The sequence below is a fragment of the Neopelma chrysocephalum genome, unplaced genomic scaffold (genome assembly GCF_003984885.1).
Source record: "Neopelma chrysocephalum unplaced genomic scaffold, ASM398488v2 Primary Assembly neopelma1_24, whole genome shotgun sequence".
Classification (NCBI taxonomy): Eukaryota; Metazoa; Chordata; class Aves; order Passeriformes; family Pipridae; genus Neopelma; species Neopelma chrysocephalum.
In genome coordinates this window covers 6,534,078-6,548,510 of record NW_020897693.1, presented here as the reverse complement: position 1 = coordinate 6,548,510, position 14,433 = coordinate 6,534,078, and the positions used below count along the sequence as shown (strand labels likewise).

Below are 14,433 nucleotides of genomic sequence, written 5' to 3'. Positions count from 1 at the left end.
TACTAAATTCTGTCCTGACAAAAAAGAACCTTGTCCTGTGTGCAAAAGATCATGCTGGGATTAATACTCTTTTCATTTAAAAGATTATATTAATTTAATTTTATTTTCCAAATTCATTCTAAAGCCCTCCAACAGTAACTATTTAAGGCTAGAAGTGAAAGGAAACTCACCACACTCTGGGACAGCTCCTCTGAAATCTATTACAACTCCGAACCTTCGGCAATGATGAGCGTAATGGGCCAGAGCAGAGCAAAAACAAGTCTGTCCACATTTGCAAGTGTCTCTTCTGCACTGCTCAAAATAGGGAACAGGACTCAAATAGGGGTAGCATGGAGCAAAAAGATCTTTCGTAAGGATGCTACAAGCTTCCGCTGCATAAGAGGCTACACAAATAACAGATTAAACACTGTTTCAGTGAAGGAGTTTAAAAAGACTTGGAACAAAAAGTGTTTTCTATACAATGCAACTGGTCATGGTTATATACTTCTGCCATGTAATCTTTTTATCTTTGATATCTATACAACCGTACAGCAGAAAAAAAAAGTTAGCTGCTCATAGTATTGAGCTTGTTCTTGGTATGATTTTAAGGTATTCAGAAAACTTTACAATACACAGACAGTGCCTACAGTCAAGTCTTCTACCTTTAAACTGATTCAGGGAGGTGAGTTAGGCAAGAGGTGCTTAAACTAACCAGTGCCTTTGATGAACACACATTTCATTACATATCACTTTAGCTTAAGTTCATCACTTTAGCTTAAGTTATTTCCAATAAATATTTCAATAGGTCAGTATTTTAAAGAATAATCTATTACCCATTGCTTCAGTTGCATAGGCTGCACCCAGAACCAGAGCTGCTGGCTTGTCACACAGGAGAGCAAGAGCAGTATCAAACAGCTGTGTAAGAAGCTCCAAACACAGCACTCACCTGAATATCTCAATTCTGAATGAATTAAATAGTTGTGCAATAGTGGTAAAAATAAATAATATGCTATATTAGCATACCAATAAAGAGATAAATTTACCACCAAAAAGACATAATGTATTAACCAGGACTTCAAAATCCCTTTTCCAGAATTTCTGACTTCCTATACAGGCTAATTCTTTCTACATTCACATCCAATCCTGTTACAAAGAATACAGCTTCTTAATACTGCCTATTGTATAACTACTCAAAAGACAGATGCTGTTGTAGCAAAAGCACGATGATTCCCTAGCACTGCTGAAAGTACAGGTAAACTCTTAACATTTTACCTTTATGTTTCAACAAGTGTGTAGAGACGAAGACAAGATGTGGTAGGAACTGTGAAATGGACATAACTGACGATCTACGAAGTTCATCATTATTAAAGGATGACTTAGTGACCATCTGTGGTCCTCATGGCATCAGCCACTAGCATATTTCCCCAACTGGACCCTTTTAGCTGAGTCTAAAGACTGTCAGTGCATCAGCATTTTTCTCCTACTCATCCTCTTCAATAGTAGACAACTAAATCAAGTATTTAATTTTTCAGTATTTTCAAAAGTGAATGCTGTAATAGTTTTTAGTTTCCATCTTAACTAGCAGCATCACCAATACTAGATATACTATCAACCTTTAATGCGTGTCTAACTTAATGAAGCATAACTGAAAACCAGAAATAAAAAGGGGGTATTTCAAGTGCCTCTGCAAGTATCCCAAAATCCTTAAACAATACACAGTACGATTTCTTAGGGGATTGAACTTAGCACATGCTACCTGTAAGTAATAATTATTTCAGTGGGTAGGACTGGTTATTACTTTACCTGATCCAACTAGGAAAATGGGCACAGATGTACTAAGTAGAAAGTAATTTGTCAATAACAATTGGCCTTCACTGCCCACCTGCCTGCAGATGAATATCACAGGGATCCATTTGTGAACTATCATGCACAACAATGCACGCCGATGAAGTCTTCCACGTGTTTCCAAACAGCTCTGGAGTGCTTTCAGTTACTCCAACTGGAGATCTTTTACAAAACAGAGTTCAGTCAGAAAAGATACAATGAATGTACAGAATGGTCTCAGTTCTACCATGTCGATTAAAGCTCCCCTTGTACTGCTCCATATTCTCATGCTCTCTCCTCTAAAGCACTGTCAGCTTAAGCTTCAGGACTCTTCTTTCTTTCCAGGCAAAGGCCCAGGAAGGAAAGGCAAGATGTGAACTAGAGCTGTTAGATACGGAAGGAAAGATCAAAATAGACCAAGTCCCATTTTTATAAGAGAGAAGGAAGGCACACCACTGTCCTGACAGTCTGCACTCTCTTATTCCTACTTTTGCTTCCTCAGTGATATCTGATCCATTTTTCTCTATCCTCTACCTATATTTTCCTGTCTGTTTCTGGATAGCTGTATTTCCATGCTCTTTACTCTCTGCAAGGAAGAGGAAGGGAAAGAAATATAAGCATTCAGAAATATAACTGCAAAAGCAATTTAACAGACACTCATGAGGCCCAGGTAATTAGAGGGGCAATAGAAGCTGAATGATAAAGACTGTGATCAAAGTAACCAAGGCACAGTAATATTGTGGGAGAATGATCAAAACTGTGCATTTAAATATGGGGTGTTTCAGTCCAAGGAAAAGAGTGCCTTAGGCACACAACCAGTAGTATTTCTGCTGGTAAAACAGCTGGCTGTGGAGGTGTTGCAAAAGACACTACTGTCTATGGCAAGTCTCCCAAATCTGGCATGGATCAGGTTTTTTTGTACACAAATCAAAAGTCCTGTACACCATAGTCTGTGTCATGTCTCAGCACAATTCATAACTTCCCAAGTTTAAGGACTTTTTTCTGCAAATACCAAACTATCGAACAACTTCTCACTTATATGAGAACAATCCAAAGACTGTCATCAAAAACACACTACCAAACTACTTGTCAAAAAGAAATATTTTAAGTAGTTTTAAGTAAATAATCTCTTTATTGAGATTTTGTCTATATATTTCCTAGCCTCATCTCCTCGGATGGTAAGATTGACGGGGAGATAGATAACAGGTTAGCGAAGGCATATAGTGCTTTTGGAAAGCTTCATAAAAGAGTCTGGCAAAATAAACACTTGAAGAAAAGTACCAAGATCAGTGTTTACAGAGCCATAGTGCTGTCTACTCTTTTATATGGCTCCGAATCATGGGTCATCTACCGCCACCACCTGCGTCTTCTAGAACGCTTCCATCAACGCTGCCTCCGCACAATCCTAAACATCCACTGGTCAGATTATGTGACCAATACATCTGTTCTTGAACAGGCAGCAATCACAAGTATTGAGGCCATGTTGCTGAGAACACAGCTGCGTTGGGCAGGGCACGTCTCTAGGATGAAGGACCACCGCCTCCCTAAGATCCTGCTTTATGGTGAACTTGCCACTGGCTGCCGCAAGAGAGGAGCCCCAAAGAAAAGATACAAGGACTCCCTGAAGCAACAACTCAGCCTTGGGCATATTGATCACCATAACTGGTCTACTCTGGCCTCCAATCGGGAGACCTGGAGACACACCATTTATAACGCTGCTGATGCTTTTGAGAAAGCACGCAGGATCACACTTGAGGAGAAAAGACAACGCAGAAAGAATCGAGCCTTGCAGAATATACCATCTAAGGAGTCTTTCTGCTGTGTCTTTTGCAACCAGACTTGCCTTTCTCGTATTGGCCTTTTTAGCCACCAACGCGCTTGCAAGAAACGTGGGTAGAGCCCTTCCCAAATCTTTGTTCGCGAAGCCTAGCCATGATGATATAAATAATATTCTGATAATACTTATTAATCAGTAAGATAGAATTTGTTCAAAATTCCACTGGCACATTTGTGTGTGTATGTGTTTCCAAATGGGAACTATAACGGAAAGTTTTCTCATTTTTCAATTACTCTTGATTTAGAAAAAATCCAACTGTTTTGAGAGAAAAAAGTTCTCCTATTCTTTCTTTTCCTATACTGGTAAAAGAAATATTCTGTCATGCTCTACATTCCCGTTCTTCTCGTAGTTCTATCTGGCTGCTCTAATCCCTCAGAAGCAAATTTGCTCTCTAGTATCTCTGAGAAATATGTTGCAAAGAAGCTGGACAAACAGTAATCTTGACTATAGTGCTCAGGCAGCTCTGACCACCTTTCACTGCATCACAACAAAGAGAAGCTCAGGCAACAGCCAATTCCTGTTGCTGGCCTGCAGGTACTGAACAATGGAGACTCTGTCAGAGGCAGCAGGTTAGAAATTGCAACAGAAAATAGGAGCTGGAAAAAGAGAGGCTTGCAGCAAGGCAGAAAGTTCCTTATGTAAGTCACTTCATATTTTGAACAAAATCTTTCAGATAAATTAGCCCTTGAGCACTCTACATATTTTGCTGTATTTTTATATTAAAATATTTTAACCAAAACCTGGCTTGATATCATGCAGATTTTCTGTTAGCAAACTCAAGCCTACTATCCATCTCACTAACTGAAAACTGCAAAATAGATTATTCTTGCTATCTATCCATTCAGCTTCAGTACACACTTGATCTACTACTAACTGTAGACATTCATATACTGGAAAATAGAAATCTTGCAGCTATTCATACAAAAAATCATCCTCTGTATTCCCATTGAAGGTTCCACAAAGGCCCGTGGTATCGTCCTTCCACCGTTCATCCACTTGAAGGTAAAGCCTCAGTCCTTCTCTGTCGTACAGGATCTGTAATCCAATGTGTGTCTTTACTTGCAGAAATACAGAGGACACTTTCCGTATTTCAAATAATTCTGGTGAGTAAAAACAGATTGTTGAAAGGCAAAGGAAACCTGTTTGTAATTTACATTTTGTTTCTTGTCATTTCACTGGTTTTGGTTCATATAATTTTTATCTAGACTTGCATTTTTTCTTATTAAGACCCTATTTTCCCCTAATCATTGATTTTTCATGCAAGGTTATACTGATTCAAACTTTTTAGAAGAAAATAAGAAACTTGTGAGAGTCACCACTTTTTTAAAATGCATCCAGAGTTCACTGAAATGTTCATGAAAGTAAACTAAATGAAATCAATTTAAAGATACAAGCATTGCAGACCACTTCTTGTAGACAAAGTAATCCTAACACCAGGCACATTCTTCCTATATTAAAGCCTATACATTTTTGTGAAATTCACAGAGAGTCAAGGTCTTGCAGACATCAAATGTACTAATTATTTCATTAAAAAGCTCTCATTAAAGCTAACGCTAAATCTCACAGAACACAGTCACATATTCATAAGTAGAATAACTGATATCTTTGAGAGGGAAAGATTTAAAAACTGAAAGAAAAAAAAAGGATCAAAATAAATTTTGGATCTGAAAATCTGTAGTTTATCTGTAAGGGGCAAGAGGGCTCCTTTCACCTACATTTACTTGAACTGCTTACCAAAAAGGGAAAAGAGATTATTGAGTTCAAGAATCAGAGAAACTAATTCCCCCTCAAAAAAGAACTAACCAACCTTGCAAGTGTAAGGGGTGGCATGTGGACTTGTTAGAACAAACACAGTCTTAACTTAAGAGTCACCAGCCCAACACAGCTAATGTACAACTCCTATTATGTAAAAAATATGTCAGCAGTTAATTGGCAAAACATTAATAAAAAATTAACAACATTAATACTAAACCATGCCATTTAACTTCAGTATGTTAGCAATATTGACAGTAAACAAACATCAATAAAATAATTCTTTAGTGTTTGATAAGAATTATATGCTTATATATCATTCCTTACCATCTGCATAAGGTAGGTTAATTTTGTATTGGTCATATATCAAAACATCTCCTGAATGAGTCAGAGTCACTTGCCTCTTGGGATCCTGCTTAAGAATAAGGCTGACTGATTGGATACATGATCCATCCTGGTTCTACAAGTAAGAGGAAAACAAACAAGTAAAGGTATACTTAGTGGGGAATGAAAGTTTTAAGTTATACCTTGCTTCTTAGCAGAGTGCACTTGTAAAATATACAGCTTTACAGCTAAGAAAGAAAACTTAGTATTTTGAATGATTTCCCATATATTTTTAACAATAACTCTAACCTGCTATGCAAATACAGCTCAAAAGTGGGATTTGTAAAGAGAAATGGAAACAATTCTCACATAGCTTAGTACCAAGACACCTGCAATTCATGGAACCCCCTGACTAAAGACCCACTGAGGCTGAGTTACTGCTCACAAACAAGGCTGCATTATCTGTAGAGCAGTGCACTGAAATCCAAGTCTGTACATTAAAGTGTTCTGATACACCCAGGTTCTTTTAAAGCATATTTAAGATACAAAATTCTTTTGAAGGCAAACAATAACGAAAGACAGAAGTATCTTGTGAATCATTATTTAAAACAGCATTTAAGTTCATTATTTCTGAGGAGTTGTGGAGCATGTTCATAAGCTCCATGGATGAATATTGGTGAAAGAAAGGCAGCATCATGGAGCATACAATTTCACAATATCCAACAGGCCTGACTTGTTTATTGTTACTACCATTTACTACCATGCTTATTCTCATTTTCATTTCACTTCTCTAAGTCAAAATGACATACAGATATGAAAAGGAATACTGCACTGTAGTCCAGATAAAACATACTAAAAAAAAAAAAAAACTAAATCATCCTTATTAGGTATTTCTACATCCACTCTCTTCAGTGGAACCAACAGCAGCTAATTGACTGAAATTCTAAAAAGCAAAAATATTTAGACTTATGTGCAAAAGTTTCACAACATAAAGAAGCTACATGCCCTACAGCAAGAAATTTCAGAGCAGCTTAAAGACCAAGAATTGAATTCAAGTTAACTGCTTTCATCAAAACAAAAGTCACTTATTGTGTACTTATTCTAAGTTTTTTAGGTTGGGGTTTTTTTCACTCAGTCAACTACTGAAACTGATGGGTACCTTGGTGAAGTCCCAAACTATTTAACTGTTACTGTAGTCATCTTCGACTAGACATCACATCACATGTGGAAAGCAGCACAAGTCTGAGGGCTACTGAATATTGAATACTTGCAACACGCCACAGCAGCAAATACACTTTTACCAAATAACTTGGAAACAAGTTGGACAGATGACTAACAGTAGACAATCCAATTAAAGTTTCCAGGACAGGACTTCCACCTTCCAGAGTAAATACAGGTACTTTGGCTCTCAATGCCAATGCGGGAAGAATGCTTGTTAAAGCATGTTTATCAAATCACAGTAGATTAACAGATTTTTCTTAAAAGAATTAATCTGATCACTAATTAATTTTTTAAAAAGAAAAATGTTCTATCACAGAGAATCAGGCACAGAGGTGGATTGAAAGATGACTTGAACTATACCATGTCAGCATTCTGTAATTGACCTTGCTTCATGTTGAAAGACATCATAATCCCAGTCCACATTTTACTTTCTCCTTGTTCTAGGAAAAAATTAGGTTTCTGCCACTCCTGCTACACTCAAATCTCTCTACTATAGCTTCTGAGACATCAGCTTATTTACACTGGCTTGGTGTAGCTGGATAAAGCTGAGAGACTGTCCATTCTCTGCCATCTACAGATGAAATGGGAAAGCACTCAACTGCTGTTTCTTCTGTTCAGCCTCCTTCCCTGCAAGACCCTGTAAACATTCAACAGGTATTCAAGAACAATGACAAAAATTGGGTCTGGTCACTTTGGTCACATTATTTGTTCATTTTACTCTCATCTCAGTTATGCATCTTCAACATCTCATAATGTCATAACAAAAATATCTCTATTATTAACACCGATTTCAGCACAATTCCCAAACTGTCTTATATACCAGAACATATACAGACATGTCTGAAATGACTTGGTCAAAGAGCAGTCTAGGTCTCACTGCAGAAAATTTCCCATTGATTGGATCTGGAACGGTGCTGCAGTCCAGAAATGTTCAGCACAGGTATAGGAGGTTGCATTGTTCAGCTCCACTGCCTTCAGTGAAGGCGTAACTGATGACGAAACTGTGAAATTTTAAGAATCTTCAGTGCTGAAAGAGGCACTGAAACAGATATAGTTAAAATGACCTTTGGACAGTTGCACAAACAGCAAAATTATACAGTGAATAGCACCATTCACAGAGCAAAGAGATTATGATGCTCAGTTCACAGATTTACACTTTTATTCAACTCTGACTTTCACTGGGACTTGTCTAATACAAGGCAAATGTTGCCCTGCTTGATGAAAACCATTACTAGTGCTGCAAGGATCTCTGAACACTACCACATGGATTTCACAGATGCTGAACTAGCAAAGAGAGATCATTTGTCAGCTCTTCAAGTACCATGGACACATAAATACACACAGTAGTATGCAAAGATCAGAAACTACATGCAGAATTTCCCTGTCTCTAGAGACTAATTCAACAGTGATCTTTCACCAACAGCTGAAATGATAAAATGAAACTAGCAAATGAAAACAGCAGATTATAAAAATAACTAGAGATATTTCATCAGCTCAACCAGCTCCCCTGGACTGACAGTGAAGACAGACATCTGCCTTGTGAAGTCAAGCCTTGTAGCGTATCTTGCTGTCTTGCCTCTTTACTTAAAAAGTTAGGTTTTTGTGCATTTCATTCAGAAACAACAGCTATAAATTGATGACACTGTTGGCTTTTTAAGAAGCTGAAGATGAAAGAATGGCAGGTGACATGCATAGGAGACCAGAGCCAAGAAAACAACCCTCCGTAGTATATACATTAGTACAGGATATCAACAGCAGCTTTATTATTCCTTCGTGCTGAAACTGAAGGAGAAATTCAGCCTGACAATTGTTCTCTGTTCCAATGAACTGTTTCTTTCACAGCACTGCCCCTGCCAGCTTTCAGCAGGTGTTTTCACAGAAATGGCCATTTCTCTCACTAGACACTTCAAAAAAAAAAAAAAATCTATATTCAGAAGACCTTCTCATCATACAAACTACAAAGCCAGCGAGGTTGTCACCTGAAACTCAGGTAAGGTTAAGCTGTGCTGATCACTTGACTGATTCTCCTTCCAAAAAGTGCTTAAACAAAATTTCACATCGTTTTCAAATAACTTGTTGCCTGATGACTGTTTATGTCACCAGCTCTAAGGCTTCAGATGACTGGATTCTTTGTGATTCAGAAAGCTAAAATCTCCCCAGGTATTTTCTTTCCACATTTTTTAATCTGCTTGAATAAGATGGGAGTGATAAGGCTTTTTTAAAGAAGCACATAAAATCTCAAACCATCAAGAAATATGAGATTCCACATTACAAATCTTTTAGCTTCCCATTTCAATTCATTAATTTTTATAAATGGGAAAAAAGATAATGGACGGTGCCTGGGGAACTGAAAAGCACTCTTCTGCCAAGTAGTACCAGCTAGTTGATAATTAGACACTCAAATAGCTGCATTGAAAAAAACCCACATTCTTGCCTTATACTACACAAACTGTTCTCACTACCCTCTTACCACTTGTACACTGATAACTAAGTTACCCCTGGAACATATCACATAATCCTCTGATCACTCATCTGACTGTTAACATCCAGAATGCTTCACTCAAACCTCTGTAAAGGCCTATACCTATCAGAGACTGATTAGGTTACCTTTGTTAAAGGCTATGTGAAGTACGAAGCCCAATAGGTAGTAAAAGCCAAGAGAATTTGTTTTTGCACCTACAAACCACTTTGACACAGAGACACCATTAAGCAGAGTTGCTAAGTCATGGTGAAGAAGAAAGCAAGAGTTAGTACAAAGCACTTTGCAGTCTCACCAGTGCTGCAGAAAGCCAACTAACTCAGTTTTCACTTTCCCCAGCAAAAAGTAACCAGAACAACTAAATCAAAAGGCACAATTCTGTCTGGTTTGCACACAGAATAATTGTTCTGTAACGCAAGGAATGAGATACATATTCATATCCTGCACATTACCACAGCAGGTGTTTGCTCCAGACCTCTGTTGTTCATTGATGGAATTTTCAACAGGTCAGGTTGGAAGGTTCCTCACTGTGGGCTTCTGCAAGAAGTCATTCAGGTCTCAACTCTCATTTGATGAAAGAGTTGCCCAGAGTGTTTCTCTGGAGATTTCCTTTGCTTTTCTTCAATGATATAGTACAGCTACACTATATACAACCACCTTTCTCAAGCTTCTTGGACTTTGCAAAATTCTGAGAACATGACACTGACTGAACAGATTTACAGCTATGTTTATGTTTTTTTTCAAAGCTCTTATTTTTATTTTTTTTCTTCTAGATGATACTAACTTAATCAGATCCTCAGGATTCCAAATTTAGCCCAGAATGAAGCTAATTAAACTTATTAAAATAAAAACAAGCTAAGTCAAATATGCACTTGAAGTGGGGAACTGTAACACTAACCAAATATATTGTATCTTGAAACACTCCCAATCTTCCCATAAACAGGAAATACTAGCAGGATCACTAGATTCTTCCCAATCCAAAGAACAATGCACACAGAGGTTAAAGTCTAGAAGTTCTTTTAGTGTGCATGTCCTTGCCAAGATCTCATTTCACAGCCCCCACTGTAATGCTTCTACCTCAAAGAGCTAAAGGCTATTAGAGCATTTTAAAGCAGCTGTATTTGCAACACAGGAATCCACTTTTTCAACAGTGGTAACTTCTAAGCCCTGTCACATAGCTCACCTGGTGTCTTTAGACATTTCTCCTAGGAACCATAAAAGAGACATTTACTTGAGGATCATCTAGTTGTAAAATATATTTCGTCTCTATCCAGTTAAGCTATTTTTCTTGCCTTTCAACTTTTATCACTGAGATGAGGGGATTCCCTGCACTCAGTCTCCCATCTCTTACCCGGATCGCAAATACGTAATTCCTATTATAAAAAAAACTTGCCACTGCCACTTTTAATAAGAATTCTTTCTGCTTAAATGTATTTTCTGTCATACAGAGAAGTAGGATTTAGTGCAGAAATACAAAACGACTACTGAAATGTGCCTTTAGAAAGTGTAGCATGACAACTTACATAACCATTTCTTCCCAAGGAAATCTCTAGTGCATGAACAATATAAGCTGCAGAGAAGAGTGACTGCAATCATTAATGTAAAAGGACTTGCAGGATCATGTATTTATTTAGAACACAAAAGAAAACTGATACAATGAAACATAAGTAGCTACCTCCACAGAAGTACAAAGTAATAGCACTAAATCTGATTTTATGTGAATTATGTAACAATATAGGCCTAACATATAGTAAGTAGGTGGTCTAGAATTACAGCAATGTTATGTTTAAGGCGATATACACTTCAAACACCTGTACAGTTGCTTCTAAGTAAAAATCATTACAGAAGACCATTAGAGACAGAAGAGAAATTTGGCCAAGATACAAAATCTTTTCCCTACTGCAAGTCCAGCAACTTAGTAAGTAGGCATCCACAGTGGCATCATGACCCTAATACAAATGTGGGCCAAATTCTGCCCTTACAAACACATGTAGAACTCAGTCAGTGAGAAAAGCCTGATTCCAGAAAATGGCTCAACTCAGTCAAATATGCTTCTCATATGCTTCTCAGTCAACTATGCTTCTCATCCTATCAAGACTGTAATGAAAATGCAGTCAAAAATCTTACCAGTGTTCCATACCTTACACATAGCTTTATAATACACACTCAGAAATTCACATACACAACAAAGGAAAGAAAATGGGTCTTGGATATAAGGCAGATGAAACATCTGGCAATTTCTGTGTACAGTACCAGAAACCTTCAAATATAAAGTAGGAGCACCCTTAATATCACCTTTAGTAGCACTGTTAGTATCAGCTACCTACACACACATGGATGTTTGGTTGAAAACAACTGTAAAGGCTACCAGCTTAGCAACAGTAAGACAAATGCATTTATATAAACAAATCTGAGAGAGCTGCCCAAAAACCTAACCAAATGTTTTCATATCAACATAAGTAAAAGGAAATTTCAAGTTGCAAGAACAAAGACAAAAGAGAAATCTATACTGAAGTCATTCTTCCTTCAAGCAGTAATAAGCAGCAGTCTTTGTGCTGGCTGCAAGTTCAAAAAGATGTACTCAGAAAGCTCAAGAAACGAAGTCATCATCCAGGGTGTACTGCATGAACCCCCACATGCTATTGAATGACCTCAGTGAACAGTGAATCAGAACACTAGCATAATCTTTCCTATTATCCCAAGCAAACACGAGAATTTACATACAGACTTTCTCTGCTCTGTTGCTGTCCAACTACATCATTACAGAAAGTTTTTGCTACTATTTATTATATGCAGTTGCAGGTAGCTTGCTTGCCTTTTTTTTTTTTAATACTTTTTTCACCAAATAATAGACCCTTCAAGATATAAACACTATAAGAAAATTCTAAGACTTACCTGTCCACAAGGAGCATTTTGCAAGGATACGGTAAATGCTCCAGATGTACGGCTCTTGGCTAGAATATACTGGCAGGGAGCTTGGAAAGTGTATTTGCGCCCATCAAAGGTCATGAAATGTGTGTCTCCTGAAACTGAGCATTCAGCTGACAAACACAATAAGCAATGCATTTAAGTACGCAGCAAAGACAGTGTACTCTCAACAGGTATTACTCCTGTAGGGTTTATAGACTGTGATAATATTCTATAATTCATGAAATTGTATTCATAATACAACCAGGCACTAGAAATACAGTTAAAGAGCTGAACCTTATCCTTGCTTTTGTATTGGGGTTTGTACCTGATGCCTGGCCGGGATACCTCAACATCTCTTCCCCCAAAAAGAAGCAATAATATGTGTAATCCTTACATTGTGGGTATTTGATTTGTGGCTCTTAAAACGATTTTCAGAAACATTAAGCATTCCCACTGTTAGCTGATAAGCCAGGAATACTGAATAAAATAAATTAAACTTGCCATAATGATGTCAAGTGAGGGTTGCAGTGGAAAATTTGGTTGAAGAAAATAAATGACCAGGTAGTGTCATCTACCAGAGACATTATGGTGATGCATGGGCTGCACTAAGCTGAAAGGCAGATGCCTGCTATTTAGACCATTTTAATATTTAATCTACTTAGTCTGTAGATGCATTTATATGTAGATAGAAATAAAATGCAAATTACGTAGTGAAATATCATAATATTTTACCTGAAGAATTCAGTTATCAAAAAGTTAAGTATTCAAGACTTTCACATACCTGGACACGTAAGATTTGTACAGATCCACTTTCCTCCAGTGCAGGTGCTGAAATCAAAACAAAAAGGTTTCATACTTTTATTTTGTGAATTACATACAGTTGTCCCTCAGTTGTTCTTCCTGGATTCCTTCTCTGTGAAATGAGCACCAAGTGTCTTGCATCTTACAAAAGGGTACAACAGAGATATCACAGTCATTAGAATGCCTGAAAGCTATGGCAAGAACTTGTCATGAAGATACAATAAGGTGAAATTTCATCCATGCATCCAGTAACACTTTAATTTCTTATTAGATCCTTAATAACCATTAAAAAAGTTAAGGAGTAATAAAACTGAGAAGAAAAAACACATGCAATTTGAATCCTATGACTTAAAAATAGAATTCTTGTGGAAAAAAAAGGATGTGCATCTGCAAGCTCATCCATTTTCTTCAATAAAGGTGATCCAATAAAAGGCACTTTCTCTTCCTATCGATTTTTCTTTCAAATGTATAAAATCACCTTTGAAATTCTCAAAACATCAGCTTAGTGTCACGCTTACGTTAGGCTTGTTATGTCCAACTGAAATAGGCCTTGAAGAAGTTGTGTCTTAAGACCACAAAAGGATGAAGTCCACAGCATAAAAAGCAAAACTACTCACCAGTTATTACATTCCTCAAAAACCACTGAACCCATTTCAAAGAAACTTCCATGGTAGTCACAAGGACAGTCCATAGGTTTGACACACAATTCATTTTCATAAATTAAGCCTAGAATAAATAAAATAACAAGAAAAAAGAGAAATATCCCTGCAAATGACTGACAGAGCACTACTAAGTATATTCAAGAACAACACAAATAGTCTTGTATGCTAATATACTCTAGACTAGTAGTTAGTAATTGTCACCAAAAATAAAGTGCATTTGAATTATATTTAACAAATTATATTACATGGATCAAATCACTAAATTGCCTGAGATACACTAAATATAGTATGAATAATAAATATTTAATACTGGGTGAGAGGGGAAGGAAACCACACACACAAAGAAACCCCAAAACTAAATACACAAGCCACACTTCTTTGAGTACCTTTGGTTTATTTTTTAAACACATTTACAAATCTTTGCCCATTTTAAGGTACTCTTTGGTCCTTATTTTACTGAAACAGGTTTTTGCTTTGGTGTTTTCTGGTTGGTTTATTATTTTGTTATTAGAGACCCAGAAGCTAAAAGGCTTTACAACCCATAAAATGTAAAATTATTAATAAATAATAAAGATGATTAAACTTATAAATAATCAGGGTATATATAAGAGGCATGACTTTTAAGATCCATGGCATAACTCCCT

At 37.0% G+C, this 14,433-nt stretch overlaps 1 protein-coding gene across 1 annotated transcript in view; it reads right to left on the bottom strand.

Annotated features, from left to right (window-relative positions):
• OTOG (otogelin) overlaps positions 1-14,433 on the bottom strand; it is a 100,457-nt gene that overhangs the window by 70,026 nt on the left and 15,998 nt on the right. Inside the window, exons 13-19 of the mRNA XM_027674206.1 lie at positions 13,745-13,853; positions 13,108-13,154; positions 12,312-12,457; positions 5,720-5,852; positions 4,563-4,740; positions 1,862-1,986; positions 171-383 (exon numbers count right to left, since the gene is read on the bottom strand). Coding sequence (XP_027530007.1) covers positions 171-383; positions 1,862-1,986; positions 4,563-4,740; positions 5,720-5,852; positions 12,312-12,457; positions 13,108-13,154; positions 13,745-13,853 — 951 coding nt within the window. The remainder of the gene's footprint in view (positions 1-170; positions 384-1,861; positions 1,987-4,562; positions 4,741-5,719; positions 5,853-12,311; positions 12,458-13,107; positions 13,155-13,744; positions 13,854-14,433) is intronic.